The sequence below is a fragment of the Nelusetta ayraudi genome, unplaced genomic scaffold, assembly GCF_046127955.1.
Source record: "Nelusetta ayraudi isolate G7.1 ecotype Tasmania unplaced genomic scaffold, CSIRO-AGI_Nayr_v1 ptg000042l, whole genome shotgun sequence".
NCBI lineage: Eukaryota > Metazoa > Chordata > Actinopteri > Tetraodontiformes > Monacanthidae > Nelusetta > Nelusetta ayraudi.
The window spans coordinates 10,506,258-10,532,316 of record NW_027466092.1 but is presented as its reverse complement, the minus strand read 5'-3'; the positions used below and the strand labels follow the sequence as shown (position 1 = coordinate 10,532,316).

At 44.1% G+C, this 26,059-nt stretch overlaps 3 protein-coding genes across 8 annotated transcripts; 1 reads left to right on the top strand and 2 right to left on the bottom strand.

The window, feature by feature from the left end:
- Window positions 1-1,791: 1,791 nt before the first annotated feature.
- Window positions 1,792-10,776, bottom strand: kcnh6b (potassium voltage-gated channel, subfamily H (eag-related), member 6b). Its single transcript, XM_076034234.1, is given in 11 exon segments — window positions 1,792-2,410; window positions 3,306-3,510; window positions 3,689-3,869; window positions 4,205-4,474; window positions 6,259-6,367; window positions 6,563-6,771; window positions 6,890-7,142; window positions 7,230-7,429; window positions 8,492-8,885; window positions 9,005-9,430; window positions 10,711-10,776. Coding segments are annotated over 11 exon segments (2,586 nt in total). The 3' UTR covers window positions 1,792-2,137.
- Window positions 10,777-12,926: 2,150 nt separating this feature from the next.
- taco1 (translational activator of mitochondrially encoded cytochrome c oxidase I) lies at window positions 12,927-15,185 on the bottom strand. 6 transcript variants are annotated; one of them, XM_076034238.1, is made up of 7 exons: window positions 15,091-15,176; window positions 14,862-14,980; window positions 14,546-14,819; window positions 14,350-14,456; window positions 14,125-14,252; window positions 13,640-13,802; window positions 12,927-13,316 (listed from the first exon to the last, which is right to left on the bottom strand). In XM_076034238.1, exons 3-7 carry the CDS (start codon window positions 14,814-14,816, stop codon window positions 13,107-13,109), a joined length of 879 nt encoding a protein of 292 aa, XP_075890353.1. In that variant the 5' UTR covers window positions 14,817-14,819; window positions 14,862-14,980; window positions 15,091-15,176; the 3' UTR covers window positions 12,927-13,106. The 6 variants fall into 6 exon arrangements, with proteins under 6 accessions (XP_075890353.1, XP_075890355.1, XP_075890352.1 ...); XM_076034240.1 differs by lacking the exon at window positions 14,862-14,980 and having other exon boundaries at window positions 15,091-15,185; XM_076034237.1 differs by having other exon boundaries at window positions 14,546-14,980.
- A 511-nt stretch (window positions 15,186-15,696) lies between these two features.
- Window positions 15,697-25,502, top strand: pth3r (parathyroid hormone 3 receptor). The gene is made up of 13 exons (XM_076034232.1): window positions 15,697-16,086; window positions 19,898-20,003; window positions 20,920-21,030; window positions 21,717-21,841; window positions 21,948-22,042; window positions 22,143-22,293; window positions 22,602-22,755; window positions 22,860-22,920; window positions 23,002-23,068; window positions 23,983-24,077; window positions 24,242-24,383; window positions 24,591-24,632; window positions 24,736-25,502. Exons 1-13 carry the CDS (start codon window positions 16,021-16,023, stop codon window positions 25,186-25,188), a joined length of 1,668 nt encoding a protein of 555 aa, XP_075890347.1. The 5' UTR covers window positions 15,697-16,020; the 3' UTR covers window positions 25,189-25,502.
- The last annotated feature ends 557 nt before the right edge of the window (window positions 25,503-26,059 follow it).

Sequence of the window (26,059 nt, the reverse complement as noted above, 5' to 3'; positions counted from 1 at the left end):
TCTATGTGCAATGTAGAAGAATGATAAACAAGCAGCTCTTTGTGAACAACAAAGCTTAATGTCCTTACCATTTCCACATATTCCAGTATTCGACGTGGATCCACTGCAGTATAAGAACTTCATCTGAGGTTTTGTGCTTAGCGTGGAATCCAAAGCTAACAAAACTGACTGTCTTTATTTATTTATTTATTCATTTATTTTGGAGCAATTCATGAAAGGTCCCTCCCAAAGATGGTGAGTAGTTGCCAGCACATTCCCTCTGAAAGAAGCTACCAAGTGGCTAAAGAGCTTTGTCAGGAGCAATTTGGAAATGAATACTGAATTGCTGCAGCTTACTGACAAGGTCCTTGCTTGGCTGCTGGTGGAGGCAGAGGATGTGAAGGCCCTTCAAGCTTTTTCTGTATTTGTTTGAGGTTGCGACAACTTAATAGAAAAACTTCTCATGCCAACCAACACAAGAGCCATTCTGACAGTCTCCTTTCAAATACAGAGGGCAAAAGAGGGCAACGGCACGTGTTACAATCGTAGAGCAGGTTTTAATGATCTGGTTTTATTCGTCAAACGCCATGTTAAAATAAGTACTGATCCACTGTTTGGGGACATACAAGACATGGCAAGGGGTTCGCCAGGTCGTAGTTGGACCAATCCTCACTCAAGGATCAGCAAGGTCAATGGTAGCAGCTTCGCCACTACAGTTACTGAAGGTCCTTGTTGAGCCCTGCAAAAGCTCAAGGATTCAATAGAAAAAAAAAACATAGGTTGCATGTGTCTGCTCTTCACAGTTTCACAGACTAGAAGATTGTCAAAGGCTACAAGGAATGAAGCATTGGGACAAAATTGACTTCCTAAAGGAAAAGAGGGAAAAGTGTTTTGGCTGCCTGTGTAGTGGACACAGGGGCAAGGATTGCAACAGGTGCCTAACTTGCAAAGATTGTTTGTGGTGATGCACATCCTGAGATGATTTTGTCTCTGTAAAGGACCATAAAGATTCAAATTAAAACATAATGAACTTAACAACCTATGAACATGAAGATGTTTGAATAAATATGTATCCCCTCAGCCACAAGAATGCAGTTAATGCAAATGCATGAAAACGCATAATCATTCACCTCAGATTTACTTTTGTCATAAATATTATGGCACCTTTTATCTAATTTAATCAAACTATTCTTTTTTTTTTTCCTCAAGCATTTCAAGATTTATTCACAAAATTCAGTTAATGTTCCTTCGTACAGAGCAAGCAACATCAATGTATCCAGAGCAGTGGCGTCACAGCGCCCCTGTCTGTTTGTCCCCCTGGTCTAGTGGTGAAATGATGATCTTTTTTTGTAAATTGCTCCTTTAAGAGTAGCTAATTACCATAGTTGGCCACATTGATTCATCTGTCAGCACCCAGCAGATACTCATGATGAATTCTGTTGTGGCTTCATGAGGTAGATGGAGTTTATTTTTATTTATATATCTAGTCATTATTTTTTTTTCTGTCTGCATAGTGAGCAGAGTAACTAAAATGCTGATAGTTCTCTGACCTTTATGAAAGATATGGGAGTACTACTGCAGCAGTATTATTTGCAAATGTGTATTCAGATCCGTGTGCACGTATTCAGATCTCTGTGTGTGTGTAATCAGATTTGTATGTGTTGAACCACATTGCACCCGACCCCTACAGCTCCCTCTGCGGGTGATGAGCCCACAGGAGGTTGGACCCACATTTTCTGATCTATGTACACATTTACAGATCGGTTTACACATTTACAGGTGTCTGTACATTTACAGATCTGTGTGCGCGTTTGCAGATTTATTTTCACTTTCAAATCTGAACACAGATCTACAGATTTTTTCTTTTTTTTTTTTTTTTACACACGCACGAATCTGCATACACACACACAGATCTGAATACACACACAGATCGAGATACACATTTGCAAATGATATTGCTACAATAATAACCCATAGAAAGAAAACCAAAGCAAAAATGTGCAGTGACATTATAATTGCTATCAAACTCTACTATCAGCTACAGCTTAAAAAAATCTGGCAGTCAGGCTGCGGTGTGATGATAGTTGCACCTAGGACTACCTCCTCTCTGTCTGTGTGTCGCTCCTCCTTGAAAGTCACTCAAAATGATGGCCGGTGATCAGGCGACAGGTAGCACAGGATCCGAGAGGTGCTTCTGGATCTCAGACAACCCTGAGGTCAAGTCCAGGTTCCCTGGCAGGGAGGGGTAGCGGACGCTTCCGCACAACCCGGCGGACGGTTGGAGCGGCTGTGGCGTCAAGCCTGCCGGGTTGTCGGTGTCTGGCGTGCTGTTCGGGAAGGTGCTGTCATCTGACGCATTGATGACATTGATCCCACTGGAAAGCGACTCCTGGGGCTTTCTGGTGAACTTAACATCAGTCTGGGCGGAGCTCTAGAGGGAGAAAAATACCAACACTTTCACTTTCATGCACATTATGTCAGAATATTGGCCATTTCTCACAAAACTGATTAAGTATTTATATTGCATAGCTATCTAAATGAACATGTGTGGGCATGTATTGTTAAGATACTGTGTCTAGGAGGGGGCGTGGTTAAGTTTAGACTGATCTTCACACAAGGTGGTGGTGGTGGTGGTGGTGGTGGTGGGGGGGCGGGGGGTGCGGTTATTGGTTGATGAGCCCAGCTGGCTTGATTAGCGCTGTTTTGGAAAGAGTCTCGAGGTGGAGGTAGTGCAAGAGGAGGAAGACAACGAAGACATTGGGTTTTCCCACCGTGACACATGGTTGTAATCCACACCGAAGAGACATTGTAAATACACCTTTTTAAAAACAAAAAAAAACAAAACTGGACAACTAACTGGACCTCAAGAGTGGACCAGCCGAGGGATACATGGATTCCCCAGGCCAGACGCCAAGAGACGCGGCCAAGACGAGACGGCAATTACCAGTGTACGTCGCTGTCACTTTAGCCTGGCTGGGTAAGCCACCAAATTCCGTTTGCCCCCAATAGCTTAGGTAAGTGGCATACACCCAGGTAAGATTAGGCTCTTTGCCACGTAAACTGCGACACGTAGGGAAAGACCCTTAGCTGCAGTGCTAGGCTAGCCTTGTAGCTGTAACAGCATGTATTTATATTATGTAGCTAACTAAATGAGTTGTACATGTATATATGAGTATAAATATATACATACGACTGCTAGACTGATCAGGATATTCTTGTTCTATATGGTATAGGTCATTGCTGGAGGTACAGTAAGTGGAAGGACTCCATCAGTGGAGACTTCATCCTTCTCCTTTTCTTGTCTTTTTTTTTCTTCAAGTCTTTACCTGCGTGGGTGTCCGGCTGTCCACCTGTCTGGGGGAAATGGGGTACATGCTGTGCAGCACTGGTGTCCCAGTTCCATACAGGCTGGGAGAGTCGGTGGGGAGGGTCCCTGAGGAGACGGTGCTGTAAGCTGGAGGCACGGGAGCAATCTGTCTCTGCAGGAGCTGCAGGATAACGTTGATGTCTGCAGTCATGCGAGTTTCCAATCTGGCAGATGAAAATGACAACAGATTTAGTCTCAGTCAACAGTAAGGTGTGCTGCAAAACTGTTCCATATGATGCACCAAATTCCAAGTATAGCTATCATGTTTTTTTTATGACATTTGTCAGACTGTGAGATGCTGTTTGTGCCTTGCAAGCAGCGAGCAGCGCCATTAAAACTCACCTGTTGAGCTGTGAGTGTAAAACCTCGAGGCGAGACTCGAGCTCTCTGGGGCGCTCTTCTGTGAATGGCGGTGGGTGGTGCGAGTTGCGGACGGAGGAAGATTGGCAAGATCGGCTGGAGGACTGTTGTGTTTGCTGGTCCGGCCAGTAACGGTACATTCCAGGCACATTTACCGACGCTGCTGAGGGGAAATAGACGAAGAGAATAAGAAGTTTAGCAGCAGAAGGAACTCTGTCTGGTGTGATGTAACAGGCACCTGTAAACACTGCATCAGTGTTTTAAAGCAACATCTCTTATTTGCTACACTCGTTCCCAATTTGTGCAACAAAAAAAAAAACATTAGCACAGTGCCCTTTTTGGTATCAGACCTGTGTCAGAGACACCTCTCTGATAACAGCACTCCCAACCAGGTGTTGGCTCAGCCCCCTGAGACCACCTTGTTTTGTTGTTGCAGTTTCAGATTAAACTGACTTGTTTGAGGGAGGCTACAAACTGGAGATCTGGAGATCCATCTACCTTGATGGCCGACGTCCAGCATCGCTTCCCTTCCCACTGAGGTGCCACTCTTGGGTATCAGCTGCAGGACAGCGGGGGGGTAGTCACGTCTGGGATCCTTGGGGGGGCAGAGCTCGACTTTGGTGCGGTGGGACAGAGTGTTGGGCAGGTCATCACTGGACTGGGAGCTGGAAGAGCCGCAGCTACAGCCGTCGTCCCACTGGCTCTTAGCAGGGGAGTGATGATGGCGTAAGGACTGGAGCGGGTACGAGTCCTCGTGGTCAATTCCGTCTGGATCACAGGAGTGTAGTAGGGAGCAAAACGTAAACATAAAAAAACCCTCAACATTGTGAATTGTAACTCTCTCTCTGCACTCCATGTGAATTGTCAGCAGTTTATACTCTACACTTCCCAACTTATTCTGAAAGTTCTGTCTGTGCACTCTGTGGCTGTGACTGAAATCACTCACTAGGCACTATGTAGGGCACCACATATAGTGGAGACGCTATTTTGTAATGGTGCCCAAAATCTGAATGGACATCGGTATTCACAAAATAGTCCACTCAATGTATCCCACAGCGTGTTGTGAAAAGTAGTGGAGGAGCCATGGTGACTGACCAGGGTGACATATCCCAGTATGCAGTAGGTTGCTGCATCACAAGAGTTGTATTTGTGTGCGAGACAAGTGAATGGGTGGTGGAAATCATTTAATTAATTGAAGGTATTTTTATTACTTGATAATATAGAATTGTTATATAACTCTTAACTGTTAAATATTTTTTCTCTTATTTTCTTTTGTTCAGACAAATAAGTTACCACATGTATGTATGTATGTATGTGTGTGTGTGTGTGCGCGCGCGCGCACGCACGCACATACACACACAGCGGACACAGTGTGTATTTCCTCCCCCACTGATAAGACTCTCGTGTTGCACCTGTCCCTTGTTTACCTGCGCTTTGATCTAACCTCCTTGACTGTCTACTATTTGGTGGGCCTGTATTTTGGGTTAAAGCTTTGACTCTCTTGGCTGTACTTGGTTTCCTGTGATTACATCCAGGTGCATACCTTTAAAGCAATGGCCACATCTGTGTGTGTGCGTGCAGCTCTCTCTCTCCGTTCTGCTGCAGGTCCAGGTCAGAAGGAGCTGCTGTGGCTGAGACCCCCCCCTTTTTTTAGTTTTAAGATGGATTCCAATAAATCTGCCAAAACTTCAGCTCGTTTGTGTGTGACTGGTTGTGTTGCTTCAATTTTAACCACACCCGTGACATAATTGGGGCTCGTCTAGGAGAGTTTAGTGAGAGTTTCCAGGTTCATTTTTGTCACACTTGGCGCTTCAGCTGTCTGACCTTGTGGTTTTACAATGGGAGGCATGCATGTCCATGTTTACTCAGTTGTAATTTTGCATGAGCTCCCTGGTGAGGCAGGTGAGCATTCCAGATGGACACTCATGCTTCCAACGGTCCACTCTTTTGTTTTTTTTGTTGTTTTTTTTGTGCCTTTTTTATATTGGAGGGTATTCCTGGTGGGGGCATACTTCAGCAGTAAAGCACAGCCTTGGTTTGCTGTGTGGGCTTTGAGTTTAGTGTTTAAAGCCGCCTGTAGCCATGTAGCCTCAGGAGATTGTAAGGGTAGATCTTTTCACCTTCACTGTCCCCATTTTACTGTAAAGCGTGATGTACAGACATACCCCTTACTTTACTTTGTTATATTTTGAGTGAAATGTGGTGCGTTAGGTGTGTTTAGCTCTTTTAAAGCATTTTGTGGGGTCCTTGTTATTCTAAAGCAGAAGTTGCTTTAATTTGATCCAGGGTCGTAACAATCAGTGACATGATTTTGTTAAAACATAAAAGTTTATTGGGTCTTTTTAAAAAATAAATGAATAAATAAAAAACTCAGTTATTTAAATCAATTTCTCTGGCAGACACTTGGCGGTATAAGTTATTCTGTTGAGAAAACAGCTCAGCTCAGAATGCAGAGTTTAGAATTTTCTTAAGAAACTACTCCTGCAAACAGCTAATGTACAAAAAAACAGACAGATTTCAGCTTTCTATGTTTCAGATACCAGATTTCTCACCTGGCCTGATCCTGCAGTCCAGAGTGTGAATTCTGTGTTTTGGCTTGTGTCGATAACCGCAGTCGTCCCCAGAATCATCAGTTGTTACTATGGGTGGCATTTGATCAGCCTGATTTAATCATAAAAAAACAAGGAAAACTGTTATTGTCAGAGCATTTTGTGTTCTTATTGCGCAGGCTTATCTGCCAAACTTTTATATACTGTACTTGAGAAATTCTCTCAGTTCCTCCATTCAAACGGCACCCGTTAAACAGCAAAATCTGTTCTATGTGGGAAAAAAAACAAAAAACAGAATGCAAATCACCCACACTCAACGTACATCTCTCAGGTCATACGTTATCTCCAGGTTCCTCCAGAAGTTGTCTGCAAAACTGGGGTACATATCCAGGACCTCCAGCAGGTCGTCCCTTTGGATGCGGTGCAGGTCACAGTAGGTGATGGTGTGCACGTCTGAATTCGATTTTCCCGGCTCGTCATACAGGTTGATGAGTTCCCCGAATATGTCGTTGTTTTCTGCGAGAGAAGTTATCTACGATTATAATTTTTCTATTTTTTTGTTTATTTTTTAAAAATTTTTGGGGGGTGGGAGGTTAAGACGGGGGAGGACGGGTGCATTTCCCGGATGCGTCACCTAGTATGGCAACAACCACGTCATCCCTGATGACCTGAATGGAACCTCGCGAGATGAAGAAGAGAGAGTCCAGGATGTCCCCGTAGTGGATCAGAATATCCCCGGGAGGAGCGTGGACCGTCTTGAACCTCATACCCAAGGCACGCAGGCAGGCCTGGCTCCCTCCGTGGAAAGCGCTGCAGTTCTGCAGCAGGGATCTGTTCAGGTGCAAACAGATGTCTGCCTGCAGCGACTCTGGGAATCCTTTCAACACCTGTATTTGGGAAGACAAGACCATCGGCGCGTCAGACATTTCCCACTGGGGATGGCCCCGCAGAGACTCGTGACAACTTTGGCTTACGGCGTTCATGTCGATGCCGTTGGTGTAGGACCAGGCGTGCTGGAAGTACTCCTCCAGCCTCTGCCTCAGGTTCCCCGGGATCTGGTGGAAGCGGATGAACTCCTTGACTCGCAGCATCTGTGTGTGGTAGCGCGTCGTTCCAGAGTACAATCGCTGGATGATGGCTGACACGTTGCCAAATATGCTGGCGTACATGAGAGCTGGGAGGGACACAGAGGAGAAACCAGATTGCTTGATTTCAACGTGTATCGATCGTAAATTAATTTGAGGTACAACAGCGGACTTTCTGAAAATTGTCAGGCTGCTGTGCATCAAAAAAGGTGTGTCCCAAACCACATTCATCTGCAGCAAATGTTGGAGTGTTTAGAGTATTTAGAGTGGATAAGTTTGCCTTCACCCTGAGACCTGATTAAAAAAACAACAAAAAAAACAACAACAGTGAACTATTTGTACCCTGACAATAATCCGAAAAGTGTTCGTGTGTAGAAGAATGGACAAATATTGAATTGATGAAATATTGGTGATGTAGAGGAAGTGGCGCCAAGAGAACACAATGTGACTAACGCAATAGTTTCCAGCAAACTACGGCTACACTGTGTGGACACACATTCATCTTGAATTTCAATTGAGTTCATTCAAATCAGAGTCAGTTCCAACATGGGATCAGTAGGGCATCTGGTTTTCTATGCTTTGAACAAAACAACTTAGCCAAAACTGGTTTGAAATGAGCCAGTTATCGTCATTTCAAAACCGGGGTTAAACATCTACGACGTTATATTGGTTTAATTTGCATTATTCCACGTGGTGATCATCTTCACTGATATTTGGAAAGTTTCCATATATGTGTGACAATTTGTTGTTGCTGTCTCACTTTCTTCAGGAGATGGGGAAGTAGTTATGGTTACAAAATTGTTTTCAATATCATTGAATTAAACAAATTAAGTGAAATGAAATCAATAAATAAATGGTCTGTGCAGAATCTGGTGCCACACGACACACAACAGTCCTGTGTTGAAATGAGTCAGCACCTGAATGTAATTTGGGACACAAATAGGAAGCTAATGGAAGAAAGCTGACTTTTATTTCATAATAATGAATTGCTTTGATTCTGCAGTTTCACTTTTTGGGATTCTGTTTAGCAGTATTTCCATAAACAAGTAATTACTTTAAAAAAAAAAAGTATTAAAACAATACAATATATTATTCCACCTTCTTAACCCATCATTGTTATCATACAGTTCCTTTAATGCTATCACACTCACAGCCGATGACCATAACGCAGATGGAGAAGATCTTCTCCGAGTTGGTGTTTGGAGAGACGTTCCCGAACCCCACGCTCGTCAGGCTGCTCAAGGTGAAGTAAAGGGCGGTGACGTACTTGTCCTTGACCGACGGGCCCGACCTGGAGTCGCTGTCGTTATACGACTTGCCCAGCTGCTCGGCCAGGTTGTCCAGCCAACCCGTCTCAGTGTACGGCCTCTCCACGAAGCCGATGGCGTACCATATGCACGCCAGCCAATGAGCAATCAGCACAAATGTGCACATGAGCAGGAAGAGGACGGCGGCTCCGTACTCTGAGTAGCGGTCCAGCTTCCTGGCCACGCGGACCAACCGCAGCAGCCGAGCTGTTTTCAGCAGGCTGGTCAGGGTCGCCATCTTGGGTGTGCCGGGGCGGGAACAAGGAAAACAGCTCGTCAAACTCACTCAGTGGCTATTGACCTGATCTAGAAAAAAGCAGAGGCATGGGGGGCACATTTCATCGGCAGAGTTCCTACCTCGTCTGAGCCCGACCTGAAAATGAGCAGGTCAAACGGGATGGCTGCGAACAGATCGATGGGGAACCAGCCTTTGACGTAGTGCTTGGCAATCCGGCCGGGTTGTGTCACCACCTCGTCGTTTTGGTCCACGTACGTCGTGCGCAGGTTGATGACTATGTCCACGATGAAGAGCACGTCCACCATCAGATCGGCCACGTTGAGGGGGTTGCACGTGTAGCCGCAGCTCCTCTGCCGCAGGTCGCCGTGCTCGTCCAGCAGGAAGGTGGCGGAGTAGGGAGTGAACACGGCCGTGTAGAGAACCAGGATGAGGATAATCCAGTCCCAGAACGCCTTGAAGGGGCTATAGTGGAGCAGGATCCACCATGTGGTGTCGGGCACCTCCAGTTTATACTCAGGCAGCACATCGGACTCCAAGGAGAGTACCTGGGCGTAGAGAATACACCGGGATGCGTGTGAAACTAGTCTGGCAAACATGTAACACTATACATACACTATAAAACAAAAAGCGGTATGATTCCCAAAATGCATAAGAGCAACTTTTGAAAAACCCATTCTTCCCGAGGGGGACCCAACAGACCTTGACAGAAGAAGCTCTGCGTTGACTCTGTTCTTTGTGAAGTCTGGTTTTGCAACCTTGCGGGTGTGCCAGCCCCTTGACCATCTTGTCACCAAGGGGCCAACAGTGGCAAGGACGTAGAATTTCCAAAAAGCCAGAGGGGGAAAAAAAACAAGAACTCACGGGGAGAGCCGGCTGTTGTCGTACAACAACAAAAAAAAACCAGAGTTTAGGATGCTTGCGGGGCGAAGAGCAGCAGCGATGTGTTGGAAGTCGGAGCTGCTGTTCCAGCAGCACCACACACACACCCCCAACACATACACACACACACACTCACCCGCCTTGTGGTCTCTGCAGTCCAGTTTTAAAATGCTGTGTTCGCCGACGTTTAGATAAATTGATGAAGAAACACACTCATCGCCAAGATGGAAAGTGACCAAGTGTCAGCAGGGTCAAAGGTCGTCACAAAAACACATCCCTCGTACTTCTTTCGTAACCAGCGCGCATTATTCCACAGAGGCAGTGATGCAGAACGCTGAGCCCCGGGGCTCCAGCACTGACAGCAGTAGTTTCTGATTGAACCGCGGTTCAATGTAGCTTCTGCTTTTAACACCCAGAAGGAAAAAAAAGACCAAGCCACCAAACCAACCAGTGATTTTTCCACTCGTAGGGTTAATTAGCAGCGAGCGGTGCTTCTCGAAGCTGCTTCCAAAGTGATCTTTTCAAAGATCCAGACGTGAGGTTTTGGCAAAGCGTGTCAACAAGCGTCATCTGTTTTCGATCCTTTTCAGTGAGTAAAATCCCATTGGTGGCGATGGTCCTGTATCGACAGAAGTTTGTTTACCAGTGGGTTTAAAATGATGTTTTCCCCAGGGTTTTGTCGGGAAATGATTGTGCAAGGTTGACGTTTGAACCTCCTCAACCCTCTCTTAAAAAAAATGCTACCTTCCATCTAAACTTTCATCTAGCAATGCTGCATTTACATTTATCAAACTTTTTCCTACTTTTAGACAGCAAATCCTCATTTAAGCATCAGCAATTTAAATATCTGAGAGGATAAAAAGTAAAATTATTAGTCATTTTACTTTTTTATTAGTTGAAACATTTTATTCATTTTGCAAGGGAGAGTGAGCCCCACCTCCCGTACCTGTGTGACCTTCTCTGTGACGTTCTGAGAGCGGTCTTTTACATTGGAGGGGCTGAGCAGCTCCATCCTGGGAGTGGCAGGTGAACAGCATTCAGGGCCCCTGCTGGGAGCTCCCACATTCCTGATGGGCTCTGGGTCAGACATGGAGCTCTGTTGGCTGTCAGATGTAGAGAAAATAATGTTTTATTTGAATATTTAATCACAATAATATTTAATAATGAGATTCTTTTTTATTATTATTCCCTGACATTCACTGGACAACTTTGGGTGTTCAACTGAAACGGTTGATCCAATACTGTGTACAGAATCCTGCTTTGCTGGCCTTCAATCCTCGGTTGGCCAGATGGAGCTGGGTTTTATCCATTTTTCTTTCTGTTAAATCTCGGAACTGAAACAGCGCAGAAGTTTCTCCATTCCAATTGACTGGAATGTAAAAACTTTTTTTTTTTTTTTTAAATTGATTTACTTATCTAAGGCCCAATATTCTAAATTGTGTATTTTTCATCCCAGACTGAAATGAAAAAGCCTTGCAAGAATAATAGTCCAAAAAACCCCACTTCTGAATGGGGGAAAAAATGAAGAATGGATTTCTCAGGTTAGAGAGACGTCATTGTGGTTAGAAAACATTTGCATTGAATTGGACATTCAAAAGTTGTCTTTCTAAATAGACCCAGCAAAAACATAAAAATGTAACTTCCCATCGTCGTCTGCCGTTCTTCACCCCCCACCCCTACACGTTTCCCAGAATGCAAATCTCGCAGTGCCCCTCCCAAAATTACAATCAAACACTGGAGAGTCATTCACTGAGTGTCTTTCTTGCTGCATCGGGAGAGCACGAAGCACAGAATGAGCCCCCCAGTTCTGACTGGTCAAGTGAAAAGATATGCAACATACCTGATTTGAAACCAGAATGTCAGATCCTTCCCAGCCTCTACACAACCACAACTCCAAGGTCCATCCTTTTTTTCTTAAACTTTTCTTTTTCGTTTTTAGCAATTCACTCTTCTCTCCCACTGTTCATATAAGGCAAATCTTCTTTCTTTCCCACATCAGTGTTGAACTCTCCACACTGGCAGGGGGGCACAGAGGTCTGTTCTGCAGCTCGCATGTTGCTGCTTAGCATCGCCCGGCAATGGGAAGCGATCAATGCCATGATATAGTTGAGAGGAAGTGACAACAGAATCAATGGTGGGCATTGACGGACGGGGTAAATGGCTCGAAGCCCATTTACCCCGGACTTCCTCGTCGACATCATATAAGTGCCTCGACATTCCGCCATGGAGGTTTATTTTGGTGGCATGGATCTAGAGCGGAGCTCAACCCGCGACACACATATGTTCATAAAACTATGTCGGCTGGGCCGCTGTATAGGAGCCGCTCGATTTGTTACATACATACTGTTAATGTGGGATCATATCGACTGCAGTGTTGGCACGACAGTAATGTGAGGGCCTAATGACCCGTGATGACTTTGGCTTAAGCTGCCCTTCAACCGTAACCTTCAGTCTAAGGCGCATATTTCAATTTATTCTTTGCTCTGCATGGTGCATTTTCTTCAGTCAGTCAGCGCACACGCAGACAGATGTCTCTTTCCTATATTTATTTGATCACTGCAGAAACTTGGTACTCGTAGAACAAATGCAAAAATATGCATGTATATATTTTACCATTGTTTTCTAACTACAATCTCCATGTCTATACTGTCAGTGAAAAGTTTACTTCTTTCTTTTGCTTTACTTCCTCAAAAAGCTTTAGAAATCAATGCCTTGTGACGTCACACAGGGATGCTTGCAGACAACATCCCTAGGCGGGTGTTTTTCCCACCCTTTGAGGCTTCTTTATGTTTTCTTGTAAGACACCAGTATTTGCAGAAGCAATCTACTGTTTATCAACCCATCAGCATTTTAGTCTTGAGTCTGTCTCAGATATGTTGACGCTAGTTTAGCTAGCTTGTAGTCGCCTCTTGACTGGCTGCAGAGAAGGGGCGGGGAGCAGAACTCCGGTCATCTTGGAGTGAAGTGTAAACATGATGTCCAGTGAGTAAATCATTCACTGCACTTTATTGCAATTCTAAGTGTGAAAATCAACCATCACGCTATCACAATGCAGCCACCAATTTGGAGCAGCTTCTTTTGCCAGGTCTTCTCCTCAGCTCAACTTAGCTTCTCTTGTATCTCCTGCATCTTTATTCATAGCAACAGTCATAAACAACAGGGGCAGGCTGACCATCATTTATGTAGACATCAGTGCAGTCATTTACAAAATTACATCTGGTCACACCAACTTTCACATTAGTCATGAAAAGCAGTGCAGGTGATCTGATGGTAAAAATGAGGAGGAATAAAATAAAATATCCTATTGGAAAAAAAGTCCACAGAATATCCAGGAGGTGTGTTTCAGCTGTCTGCCTGGATGTTATCCCACACTCGAACTACATCTGGGTATTCATTGAGGGCTTCCACGAGCGTCGAAGCAGCGTCTAGTTGGTCCTCGTCAAGAGCTATTTGTGTGCGAGGCACAAACTCCATCCCGGCAGAAACGACAGCCGTTCCCAGCGCCTGCAGCGATGCCTGCACCGTCCTCAAGTCCGTCATCTCGCAGGTGAACTGAGGAGTGACAGACAGGTTGATCATCGATCATCATCGTTGATCTTCACAGATAAGGCATGAATCGTTTTTTTCATTTTTTAGATCGTCATGTATTAAATTAATGTAAAAATAACATGTAACTAAAGTTAACAGTCACAAAACCAGGTTTAAGGCTTTCATAATGTGAGTTGCACTTTAATATGATGCCATTTTAAAGTAATTTATAATGAAAGTGACTCCTTGCAGGAAAGGACTGACAAAAATCTCCCGCAGTTGAGCGCTCGGGTGTATTTAAGCAAGAATACATAGCGCACCGTTCGAGAAGCCTCTTTACAACTGACCTGCAGGAGGCGCTGCTCCTCCTCATCCTCAGTCTCCCTGACATCTTCGGCTCCTGCCTCGATGGCAAGTTCCAGAGCTCGCTCTGTGGAGATGCTCTGGCCCGAGACCACCACCATCCCCTTCCTGTCAAAGCTGTGGCGCGCTCCATCGGACAACGCCCCTCTGTGGACAGGTTCAGAAACACACCTCAGATATATGAAATACACGGACACGGTTGTGTTTCAAAGTGCTTTGTTTGCACTCTAAAGAGAAATATAATGTAAAAATGGGTCACATTGGACACTCAACATCATTTAAGGGTTAAATAATGTGTTCATTACACGTTTTTCATTGTGAAATTTAGGTTCTCAGGAAAAATCAGTGCTTATTAATTAATTGTTAATCCATTGATAAGGTCAATCAACTAACGATTAATAAATTAATCGATAATTTGCATCTCTAGTATAGACAGTTATCTCTAAGATTGACGCAAACTCATCCTGACCCTTTCTTGACAAGGAGGCGTTTAATTTCCTGATGACTGCGGGAGTTGTTGTCCGTCAGCACATCTATGAGCAGCAGGCACCCACCGGGGCCCCGAGCTTCAAACATGTTCTGGGAAAGTGGCTTCGCCTGTGGTGGAAAGACATTGGAGTTCAGGAAATATAAGATGCGTTTTACGTGCACTGCAGTGCCGCACACTGTGCTGGTGGTTGCATATTTGACCCACCGCACTCTTGATTGCAGCTTCTATGGCTGCTTTGGGCATGTTCTTGCTCCTGCACTGCTGCAGCACCTGGGATAAGCTTATGTTCATGTCAGGGTTGGGTCCGCCCTCTGCAGGTTGAAGAGACGTGGAAAATCAAAACTCACTGGCGACGACCTAACAACGAAAACACTCGCCTCCCTCTCATGTCCATCCTTACCTTTTACGGCTATTTTTATCATCATGCCAAACTTCATGAACATCCTCCCCCTCGCCTCGTCTTTGGGTCCTTTAATGTGCCTCACCTTGGACCACTTGTTGTGTCCGGCGCAGAGGGCGGAGCAGAGCTGCAGCGCCCTGACAGGGCAGCTCCTCCACTTCGGGGACAAGGCGCATGAAGCCGCCTGGACGGGGCGTCTACAGGGGGTGACGGCGGCCAGAGTCCCGGTGCGCAGGCCGCGGAGGGTCCTCAGCACGGCCGTCCCCGCCATGCCCTTCACGCGCGAACACACACACACACACACACACACACACACACACACACACACACACACACACACACACACACACACACACACACACAGTCGTCACCAGCTGTTACTCGGCACCGAAAGCGACGGCATGTGCGAGTTAGCGAGAGGAAGCTAACAGCAGGCTATCGGTTTTGCCGCGGCAGGAGTTAAACGTCAGAGAAGAAGATGAAAAAGAGTTTTAAAAAAATAACGGACAGTTACGTGAAAAAGACGTGAAGTTTTGGCAACTTACAGTTTTCACATGTGAAAGGCAACGCGTAGCTGCAAGTGTCCTTGTTGTGAAAACTGGCACTTCCTGGTTAGGCTGACGTCACGAATCGACTCTTCAAAATAAGACCAGTCGAACTAAGTAGATGAAGTTTTAACCTGAATGAGGGTTGTTTTCTTGTTGTTTTCTAATTAATATTATTTATTTGATTAAAAAATAAAAGCATACAATTTCCACGCATAATTCAACAAAAGTTTTATTAAAAATCACTTTATATATAAACTGAACCCCCTCATTGTTGCACTATAACAGTTGTCCCTCAGTTGTCTCAAAACAGCAACACATTCCCGTATTTCCCAATTTCTAATTTGTTTACGATTCATATTTTGCAACTTTTTGAGACCTGTATATATATAATTTTTTTTAATCCATCTAACTGGTACAAACACTGGTGTGAGTATTTTTTCATTCTGTGTTTTATACGATGAAGGGGGGGATTGAGGATGTCTGTGACAGATGACCACGTTAGTGGGTCACAAAGAGTTAAGTGAGCAAGAGTCAACTGCCAATCAAAACCCAGCATCTTCTCAGACAACGCTCTAAAGGGCCTTGGGAGGAGGAGATTTCTTTCCCTCACCCTTTCTCCCATAAGAAGGCATCTCACACCCCTGGCTGACCACAACACACTTCCCAACACATGGCAGCTGACGTCCACATGTGCTGGAAGAAATAGATAGGCAGAAACTACACAGTTTAATGGTGATTTCCAAGACTGAGGAAAATCTTCAAAATGCCACCTAACTTTTTTTGGTATGATTAGAATGCATTGAAAAAAGTGACAGGTGATTGGCCGCTGGAGAAGAGCAGCAGCACACTGATGCAAGTTCCTTCAGCGGAATCTGACGAGAACAACATGATCTTATATCATCCCATGTGAATTAAGAGTGGACCATCATGTGCCCTGCACAACCAAAGGTTGCCGTGGTTCTTTTTTACAGCATCTTAGTAGTGACTGCTCTGGTGAGTGTATCTCTAATATTTAACTTTTTTTGAGAGGGACTGCAATTTGTTTTGAATTAATCAAATTGGTTCTTGATACTTTCGATTTTTCATTATTTTGTATCCCGATTTTCAGTGTTTTATACACACCTTCAGTGTCTTTTAAAATTGCTTTGTTAAATATTTCAGAAGATATGAGTTCAGAACTGCATCATCTAATCAAGAAAAAATGACCAACTCAGATACAATGCAGACAGCAGTAAATTCAGATGACCTTTAACTCAGTCTAAATTTAAACATTTCACACGGCAGCATCATATCTGACACTATAATACGACACTGGGTCAGAAATGAGACGCGGCCCCCACACTGATGCATTTTGGTTCAGAAAAATTGCATGTACCTGCGACTCTCTTTGATAGCTTGGCGATGGGACACAGATTTATCTCTCTGTGTGGGAAACGTGCCAGCCATTCACCAGCAAAGACTCTATGTTATTGAGAATGCTCTCTGAAGTGCTCAGTCTTGAATTGACTGCAAGTGAAAAACTACATTTTGCTGAAGGACTTGTTTTTCTTCTTAGACTAAGTGGAATACTTTACAAAGGAATGAATTATACATTGACCACACGGCGCTGCAATGGTTTGAACTGTTGTCTGATAGCAAGCTGAGGTTGTGAGTTGAATGCCCGGGCCGGGGCCTTCCTGTGTGGGGTCTCCGACTTCCTCCCACAGCCCAAAAGCATGCTATGAATTGGCCGAAGACGCGAGTGTAAAGGCTTGTATGAGGTTCTATTGCGTGTTGGCCACCTTTGCTCAATGACGGCGAGGATGGGCTCCAGCTCCCCCCACTGCGTCCCTGAGTGCAGGAGAAGCAGTAATAGAAAATAGATGTATGACTGGATGAATCTAATGAACTCCAGACGCAGGCAAGAATTCCCCTTGCAGAAACAAGAAGAGCCTCACCCAAAAAACACAGCTGGAGAATTTTATCTCCATCATCGTACGTGTCACCTGTGTTCTGCCTTGTGTCACATGTCCCCAGAAGCTGTAGCCCCTTTTGACCTTTCACCTCATCAAGTGTGTGGGCCAGTCTGGACTGCACACGACAGTTGTTTGTTGTTTGAAGGAACCGTCTCTTTAGCTTCTCCTGGGGCAATCGCGGTTGTCAGCATGAGACAGGCGGCCTTCAAGCCTTGTGCTCACTCAGCCAGAAAATCACTTAACATGGGGAAGACGTAAAGAGTGAATTCTATGATGACACAAAGGTGAGGAGCTCAGTGTTTTTGCTGGAATTCCCCTCTTTGTTTTCCTTTTCCTCCAGCTAGAATGAATCTCTCATTCAAAAGGGCAAAAGTGGATTACCTACAGCATGCATGTTGATGAAATTATGCAAAACGTAAGTAACCTTTTCCTATGAAAGGCTGTTTTGTTGGGACATTTTGCCTGGGAAAAATGTTGGCAATCAATAAAAGATTAAGCTGGAGGAAACAAACAAGACACAGTGTGTAGTCAACAGCACAGAAGCAAGTCGTATCTGCAGCTGAGTGTGTTCGCAGATAATAATCAAGAATGTTAGCTGTTGGATAGCCATCGACATGGAGAGCTCAGCTAGGACTCAAGCCTCTTCAGCAAAAGACATCAGCATCAGAAAGAATGATGGTAGAAAGAGTCAGACACTCAGATACTGGCTGAAGATGTGGAAGAGGTTCACTGTCCCACCTCAAGATCCGAATGTCTTTGATAAATATGTAAATGAATGATGTATATTTTTGTAAAAAGAAAAAAAAAGTCATTTTAGCCATAAAGAAATATGCTTTAAAAAGTTATTGACGAGAATTCAACGAAGAAAAAAAAACTTTTCTCTTTGGGGCAACTACTACTACTACTGCTGCTATGTAATGTAATGTAATGTAATGTAATTTATTTATATAGCCCTTTACAACGTCCTTTTGGAGAACCGAAGTGCTTTACAACAGGTAAAAAAAAAAAAAAAATAGATAAAAAGAATAAAATAAAACAACACAAATAAAACAATCTAAAAACAGAACTACAGAAACAAATAACATAGAGCAGAGTAAGTTAAGATAAAAGGATACAAAGTGCCAACGTGCTACTGGATATTAAAAGCCTCCCTGAAAAGATTCGTCTTTAGCCTGGATTTGAAGAGGCCCAGGTCAGTAAGAAGGCGCAGTTCAGCCGGGAGCTTGTTCCAATGCCTGGGCGCGGAAACAGATAAAGCTCGGTCACCCCAGCGCTTTTGTTTTGACCGTGGCACATCCAGCAACAGTTGGTTAGTTGACCTCAAGGCTCGAGCATGGTCGCGAACAACTAAAAGTTCCGTGAGATAAGATGGGGTAAGGCCATTTAGAGCTTTAAAAACAAACATTGAAAGTTTAAAATGTATTCTATAAAAGACATAGAGCCAATGAAGGGAGTGAAGAACTGGAGTGATTAAAAGCCAGGCTGCAGCATTTTGCACAAGTTGGAGGCGACTAAGGGAAGACTGGGAAATGCCAAAATAAAGTGCATTTCAATAGTCCAGCCTTGAGCTGATTGCTGATTGTTACTACTACTATTACTTTTGTATTGTGTAACGTACCCTTGAACTTTGCAGCAAATACAGCAGTGCAGCTGTGCTGTGTCTGCTGTTGAAGGACCGCACAAGTTTCTCCTCTTACATTAATTATTTAAATTGATTCAATGCTATTAAGCTATCGATATCCATGTGGGAGGGGATCCTGTAATAATGACTTGAGGTTATAATTTTAAAAAGCAAAAAAAAAAACAAATTGCAATAAATGAATCAATTAATGACTAAAATATAAACTGATGATTCTCTAAATGTACTTAAATAAGGCTGAATGTGTTTCACTGGGTAGTCTTTCAAAATCCCCCACAACAGAACTAATGTCAATGTTTTCTCTCAATCACTCTTCATCCCTTTCCGTCTAATCACGTATTCTCACACGTCGGCCTGGCAAACAGTCCTCATGTGAGTTATCTGGTTGCTAGTTTTGTAGAAGTGTTGTGAAATGCACCACAGAACACACGGCCTCTTGTGCCGCCCGCCCAAGACCAGCGAGGACTTGGCCGACGCGAAAATTGCCCCAAGTGGCCGTCGGCTGGAAAGGAGAGGGCTGTAGAGCGATAATCACATTCCCCACCTTCACACAAATATTTCGCAACACCTGGTGGAAGCTCATCAGATCCACAGGAGTGAATGGACGGCTCAGTTTGGATGAAAGCGATGTCTGGAAACGTACAAAAATCCGTCCACACACACGGCAGATAAACAGCCAATACTATACTAACAAGTTTTGCTTGATTTATTATTATTCATTGTTAGCAGAGTGCAGCTATACAGCGGCTTTGCATTGTGAATCCAAAGAGAGGAGAAGGATAAACACCGAAATAAAACATGGACAGGAGACGCTCTGCAGTTTCTCCAAGTCACCTACACACAACTGAACACAGCTGCGGGTGCGGGTGCAAGGCCTTTTATTAGACACGCCCATAGAAGACAGCTGGCCTGTCAATCAAGCAATCAGTCAAATCAGTCAATAAACATAACATCATGACATAACATTAAGTTTACCCATCATAAACATAAAAGTTTAGTTGAACTGATACCAGGATGCAAATGACAACAATTTGATTACATTGTCTATTTTTCTTCAAAAACAAAAATCACAGCAATTGAATCATCTGACTCTTTTCATTCTTCCTACTTGACAAAGTTCATATTTACGGCTTCATGCATACATCTTTATATTTAATATGTTGTCAGTTTTGCACATATTGCCATTGCTCTCTTAATCTTTGCTCAACAGATTGACACCGATGATGTCATCACGCTGGAGGAGCAGGTCTACATTATTAGCGGGGCTCATGCCAAGTGTGACATCAGCATCAAGGCGCAACTTTCCCTTCTCAAAGGTTTGTGCGCTTTGTGCGCTGCCCTGTGTAGTCTTGTTTGACAACATGGTGTTCAGAAACATATTAAACATATTTCTTTTCATTTCAGACTTATCTAAAACAAGAGCTTTTTCTAGAGGTGATGGGCCTTATTCGTGATAAAATAAAGCAAGGCCAGCACCGGGCGCACACCCAGTGACAGAAACAGTATCTATTACATCAATTATTTGTTTGGGATCAGATACGGCAGCCAGCCAATATCCTGCTGACCACTATCAGTGTCTCAATTTGAATGCAAAACAATCGTGGAACGATTTTCATTCAGGACTGTGACGCAAAAGCGTGCAGCAAGTTGCCTCAATGGTCTATTTATAGAAGAAATTCATAAGCCGGTCAACCATCGTTCACAACGAGAGGGACAAGGAGAAGCAATAATGTCTGTTAACTGAGACATTGTGATGTATTAGCTTTCACGTACTGTTGGAAATTATCAATGGACATGATGCTCTTTTTTTTCTACTATAGGGAAAGTTGTTGTAGTTGTTTTAAATGTGCTTTATAAAAATAAAATTGGATTGGATTGAGCTCGGCAATGGTGACCTATGAATTAGGTCATATGACCATGACCTCATTCATTATGACGTATGATCTAATCTTTACATGAATGCGTTCTTAAGCTTTGTAATTACTATAATATTATAAATTATTTAAGGCAGGGAAAACCAGACAAAAAAAATTCAGAGCGTTTTTTTTTTTACATATTTGTACTTTTAGCAGAAATAACTAACTGAAAAACATAATGTAGAAAGTGATTAAAAACATCAAATACGTTATGTTATTTACACCGAGATGTAAAGCCCAAACTCAAAGTGCTGGTGAAAAGTTTAAAAGCAACACGTTCAAACAACTAAAGATAAATTTTCTGATTTTTTTTTAGATGGTTACTGCAGCCCTGAGTGGGATGGCATCACCTGCTGGCCTCCCAGCCAACCTGGTCAGCTGGTTTCAGTGAAGTGTCCCGACTATGTCCACGACTTCAACCACAGAGGTGTGCGGCGACTCCATCACACAATGGAATCAAGTCATTTAGAGGTGGATTTGGGCTGCAGAGAGCCAGACACTGTGGTGCTCTGGCACAATGTCAGTGGGTTCAGTAGGTTCCCCTTAAAATCTACTTCATTATTATTATTGATCAAAGCATAGTCTTTTTGTTTTGTTTTGTTTTAAAATATTGAGCAGTTTTTGAACATTTTTACAGGTGCAGTGGTTCAAGACCATCCCTCCATTCTTCGACAATTCATTGTATGATGACAGTAAAGCCGCTTTCCCTTTACTTTAACTTAAATCTATGTTCACAAAAATATGCTGGAACACGTAAAAAAAAAAAGCTGTGTCTGACGTAAGCTATGGTCAGTTGTTCTCCAGTGTGCTCCAATTTAAGCTGTGTATTTAGATTTTTAATGGGAATGTCAGCATTTCTTTACATATGCAAAACTATTAATTTACACACATCATAGTTTACTAAGAATAAATGTAAAGCAACCAACGCAAGTACATCAGTACCGTGGTCTCACAGAACGTCTGAAATTTGGTGATGGGTTTTGGTTTTACGGTGATTTTCCTGATTTTCAGGGGCCCCCACTTGGCCATTTCACCTGTCAGTACTGTGTCATGCACTCACAGCGTTGTAGCTAACTGCGCATCTTTTGGTTGCGACTGTGCTCTGATCTGCAGGACGAGCCTACCGCCTTTGCGACACATCGGGGCGGTGGGAGTTTGTGCCCAGCGCCAACCGCACTTGGGCTAACTACTCCGAATGCACCAGTTACTTGACCTCTGACCAGAGACTCGAACAGGAAGTGCGTGGGTTTGTGTCTTGTCTGCTTGTTGTGTGTTACTCTCTTCATACGGTCACCTGTCGTCCATAGTTTCGCTCCTTCCCAGAGTGCTTGTATTCTGTTTCAGGGCGTTTTCAAGAGGCTCCACGTCATTTACACTGTTGGCTACTCCATATCCCTGGCGTCGCTGCTGGTGGCCGTCTTCATCCTCTGCTACTACAAGTGAGTTGGGGAAGCTGCAAGGCAACATTCAGCAGAGAGAAGTGCAGAAAAATGAGATGAGTGAGGTCTGAGAAAATGTTATTTCCCTTCCTCCCCTCAGACGCCTCTACTGCACCCGTAACTACATCCACGTCAGCCTGTTTTCCTCCTACATATGTCGAGCCATCAGCATTTTTGTGAAAGACGCCGTTCTCCACAACATATACAGCAGTGGAGCAGACCCAGAGTCTACAGAACTGAAGCCCCACATGGTGAGATGCTACATTGATGTTATCAATTTTTAGTAATGTGATCTACGCCACCCCAACTGAGACCAAGACACTACCAAGACTGAGACCAAGACTGACTAAGTCAAGACTGAGACTTCAGTCGAGACCAAGACCGCCAAAAAGTGTGAGATTGACAGGACAATCTACTGCTAGCATGAATGCTACAATGAAGAATGAATGAAGAGAAAAGACAGAGAAGCACAGGCACTGTTTTTCCATACAGTATATATATTTAACTAATTATTCAACAGCCTTAATTGCCTCCTTCAAAAGCTGTTTTCTTTTCTCAGGCTGGCTGTAAAGTCGCCATTATCTTCTTTCTTTATTTCCTGGCCACAAATCACTACTGGATTCTGGTGGAGGGGCTCTACTTGCACAGCCTCATCTTCATGGCCTTCATCTCTGACAAGAACTACATGTGGGCTCTGACTATCATCGGCTGGGGTAACTAACAGCCTGCCGAATGCAGAATGTCCAGATGTATTCAAACTTCAGGTCAGCAGATTTTTTTCATTATTATTAATTTAATTTATGCTTTTTGACTCCAGGTGTTCCGGCAGTGTTTGTGTCCATTTGGGTCAGTGTGCGAGCGACGCTGGCAGACACACAGTAAGTGCGGTGTGTTCAGCCTCTGGGATCTCCGTAATGCGCCGGCGTTACAGCAGCTAACTCTTCTTCTCTTGCTTCAAGATGCTGGGACATCAGTGCAGGAAATCTGAAGTGGATTTACCAAGTCCCCATACTGGCTTCCATCGTTGTGAGACCATTCAACAAATTTGAAGCAACGCCGTGTAGTTTTTCTATCCAAAAATGTTCAGATTTTTTTCACAATTGATTAACTTGCAATGGGGTCAAAACACACACGACACTGACACCAACAGGTTTACCCAGCATCCTCCTGTGAGAACACATCTGTCAAGCCCAGCTGAGCTACAACGTCTTTTATCTCATTATCTTCTTTATTCTGTCTAGTGCATCTGCCACGGAGATCATACAGTACAAGTGAGCTACACTGCTTTTTACAACCAGGCAAGAGGTCTGGGTGGTTTTGCTCCGAGTGATGCAGGTTCTTGTGTTAAGGTGCTGAGCAGGCAAAGTTTTAGGGTGAACGCACAACGGCCACGTTAGATCCAATTCCAGTCGGTTTGTTCAGAAAGTCTGTTTGCGGAGGAGTGACTGCAGTCCATCTCTGATGCGGATCCAATCCGTTTGAGAACAAAGGCCTTGGTCTGCTTTAAGTGAGCTGCGTACTGGCAGCCAACTACAACGCAGCGCACTGTGGGTAATCACAACCTAAACTTGTCGCAAGTTGCTCTGAGTGAACCAGTTGGTGAGCAAATTTCTTGTTGACTGTTTTGCCTCATCTTCTCCTTTACCAATTCTTGATGCAGTGACACCAGAGGCCAGTGGGTGGAATACATTATGACATATTATTATATACATTATTCAGAACGTCACCACCATTCGGAGTCTTCTGGACTTGTTGGTGTGAAAGCAACCTTTTCAGTTCCAGTGTCAGACCTGCCACTCACAACCATTAAAAGTTAGACAAAAAAAAAAAAAAAATGAACTACAGATTTAAAGGATGTACTGCACACAACAATGCGTCTCCACCAAAACCACGAATGGACATTTGGCACTGACATCTAAAGCAGACCTGTACCCCTGCAGGTGAATTTCTTCCTCTTTGTCAGCATCGTACACGTTCTAGTCACCAAACTGTGGGAGACAAACACTGGACAGTTGAACGCCCGGCAGCAGTACAGGTAATTGGTTAAAATCCATCCTGGCATCCAGGGGGTGGTGCCGTAGCCTATCCCAGCTGTCGTCAGGCGAAACCGGACTTCCAACAACCAATTCTTATATAAATTTAAAAAAGAAAAAGACAAAAAGAAATCACAGCAATGTTTCTGTTTTTTTCTTTGTCCAGGAAGCTACTCAAATCGACATTACTTCTCATGCCTCTGTTTGGCGTCCACTACATAGTGTTTATGGCTCTGCCCTACACTGAGGTTGGTTCGCTGCTGTGGCAGATCCAAATGCATTATGAGATGATCTTCAATTCCTCCCAGGTGAGAACGCACACTTAAAAACAAGCACTCCCAGCACTTATTTCTATAGAATGTCTTTCTTATGCTGTTTTTGTGACTCTCTTCTGCTTTCCATCTCGTAAACGGGGGAACTTAAAAAAAAGTCACAAATTGGGGGCAGAAAAAAATCCCCTCTAAACTTAGAATTAAGTATACCTATGGATTAAAAACCTTCATGTCGTCTTGCAGGGTTTCTTTGTGTCCATTCTCTACTGTTTCTGCAACAGCGAGGTACGAGCACCATTGCTTTAACGGAAGTTTACAAATCAGACACGTTCACGTACATTCTTTGGGGCTGTTCGCACTTCACATGTCACAGCCGCTTGTCTCTCAGGTGCAGGCCGAGGTGAAGAAGGCCTGGTCGCGCTGGAGCTTGACTCAGGACTTCAAGCAGAAAGCTCGCATGACCAGCAGCGGAGGCAGCTGCTACTACGGCGGCATGATGTCACACACCACCACCCACAGCGTCAGCTTGTCCGCCATCCACCCCAGGTCCTCCTCCTTCACCGGGGGTGCAGGCGGCGGAGGCCTGACGGTGAGGCCGGCGCACAGCGGCTCCACCCAGCCAACAAGCAACCTGCTGGGGTACATGCCCGATGACACAGAGACCAGCGACCCCCAGCAGGAGCCGGCCAGGGGGAGCGATTGCGACACGTTTGCCTGTTCGCTCAAAGCCACCAAAAGAGACCATGATGCCAGAGGACGTGAAGCGTCTCCTGCCCAGACCAGCAAAGCAGAAGAGGCAGGCGGCTCCTCGTCCCTCACAGGGATAGAAACTGTTTTGTGACGGTTTCGCAACTCGGTATTGTTACGCACTGAGAATGCCCAGTATGGAGTTAAATGTATATTAAGAAAAAACAAACTGCAAAGGCAATATGTGTTTGCAAATACATGGTCTGATGGTCCGGCTGCTGTGAGGGTCTAACGAGACTGTAGATTTACCAGACAAAACAATTCAAAGATCTGCTGTCTTTCTGATGTCTGGTCGATCTCGTAAATGGCACTTCTGCTTCAGCGTTTCTGTTAATGGTCGTGCGGTATGATGTTGAGCCTCTTGGGATAAATCTTGTAGATTAAAAAAAAAAAAAAAACAGAAAAAACTCATTGTGGTTGTGGGAACATTTTATGTAATTTTGTTAAATTATATTTTAAAACAAGGCTTATGTTCATTGTGACGGAATAAATGCACATTTTGCGCATTGCTGTTGTTAGCTTTAGCGGGGTATTTGCCGTTTTTTATTGTGGGTTGCGGAAAAAAACTTGTTCTTGGTGCATTTGGGGGTCTTTGGGATCTGTTTCAGTTTTCTCACAGCAAAAATAAATTACGAATGACATCAGATTATGATTTATTATGTTTTTGTTAGACAATTAAGAGTAGAAAAGGGGAATTTCTCTGACAAACTTTTGAAAGACTATTGTGTGTTGTTTTTGCAAGCAAACCATCACGGTGGCAACAAAGTGGTGGCTCAGCGCCTGGATATCATTTTCTATTATGTGTGCAGGCATATATGATCGTGCCCAATCTGCTGTAGTGACCCTCCTTGCCCTCAAAAATCAAATTGCACACACTTGCAAATCTCTACTGGAATCACTGGAACCCTATACCCACCTGAAGCAGTTATTAGTATCCAGACAGCATGTCCAGACATTTATCCTCG

Excerpts from the sequence above, each read along its gene's own strand:
- taco1 (XM_076034240.1), bottom strand. The coding sequence starts at position 14,816 with ATGGCGGGGACGGCCGTGCTGAGGACCCTCCGCGGCCTGCGCACCGGG. Across the intron at positions 14,457-14,545 it reads GATAAAAATAGCCGTAAAAG|AGGGCGGACCCAACCCTGAC; the intron begins GTAAGGATGGAC and ends TTCAACCTGCAG. Across the intron at positions 14,253-14,349 it reads AAGCTGCAATCAAGAGTGCG|GCGAAGCCACTTTCCCAGAA; the intron begins GTGGGTCAAATA and ends TTTCCACCACAG.
- pth3r (XM_076034232.1), top strand. The coding sequence starts at position 16,021 with ATGTGCCCTGCACAACCAAAGGTTGCCGTGGTTCTTTTTTACAGCATC. Across the intron at positions 22,043-22,142 it reads TTCATCCTCTGCTACTACAA|ACGCCTCTACTGCACCCGTA; the intron begins GTGAGTTGGGGA and ends TCCTCCCCTCAG. Across the intron at positions 23,069-23,982 it reads CCATACTGGCTTCCATCGTT|GTGAATTTCTTCCTCTTTGT; the intron begins GTGAGACCATTC and ends GTACCCCTGCAG.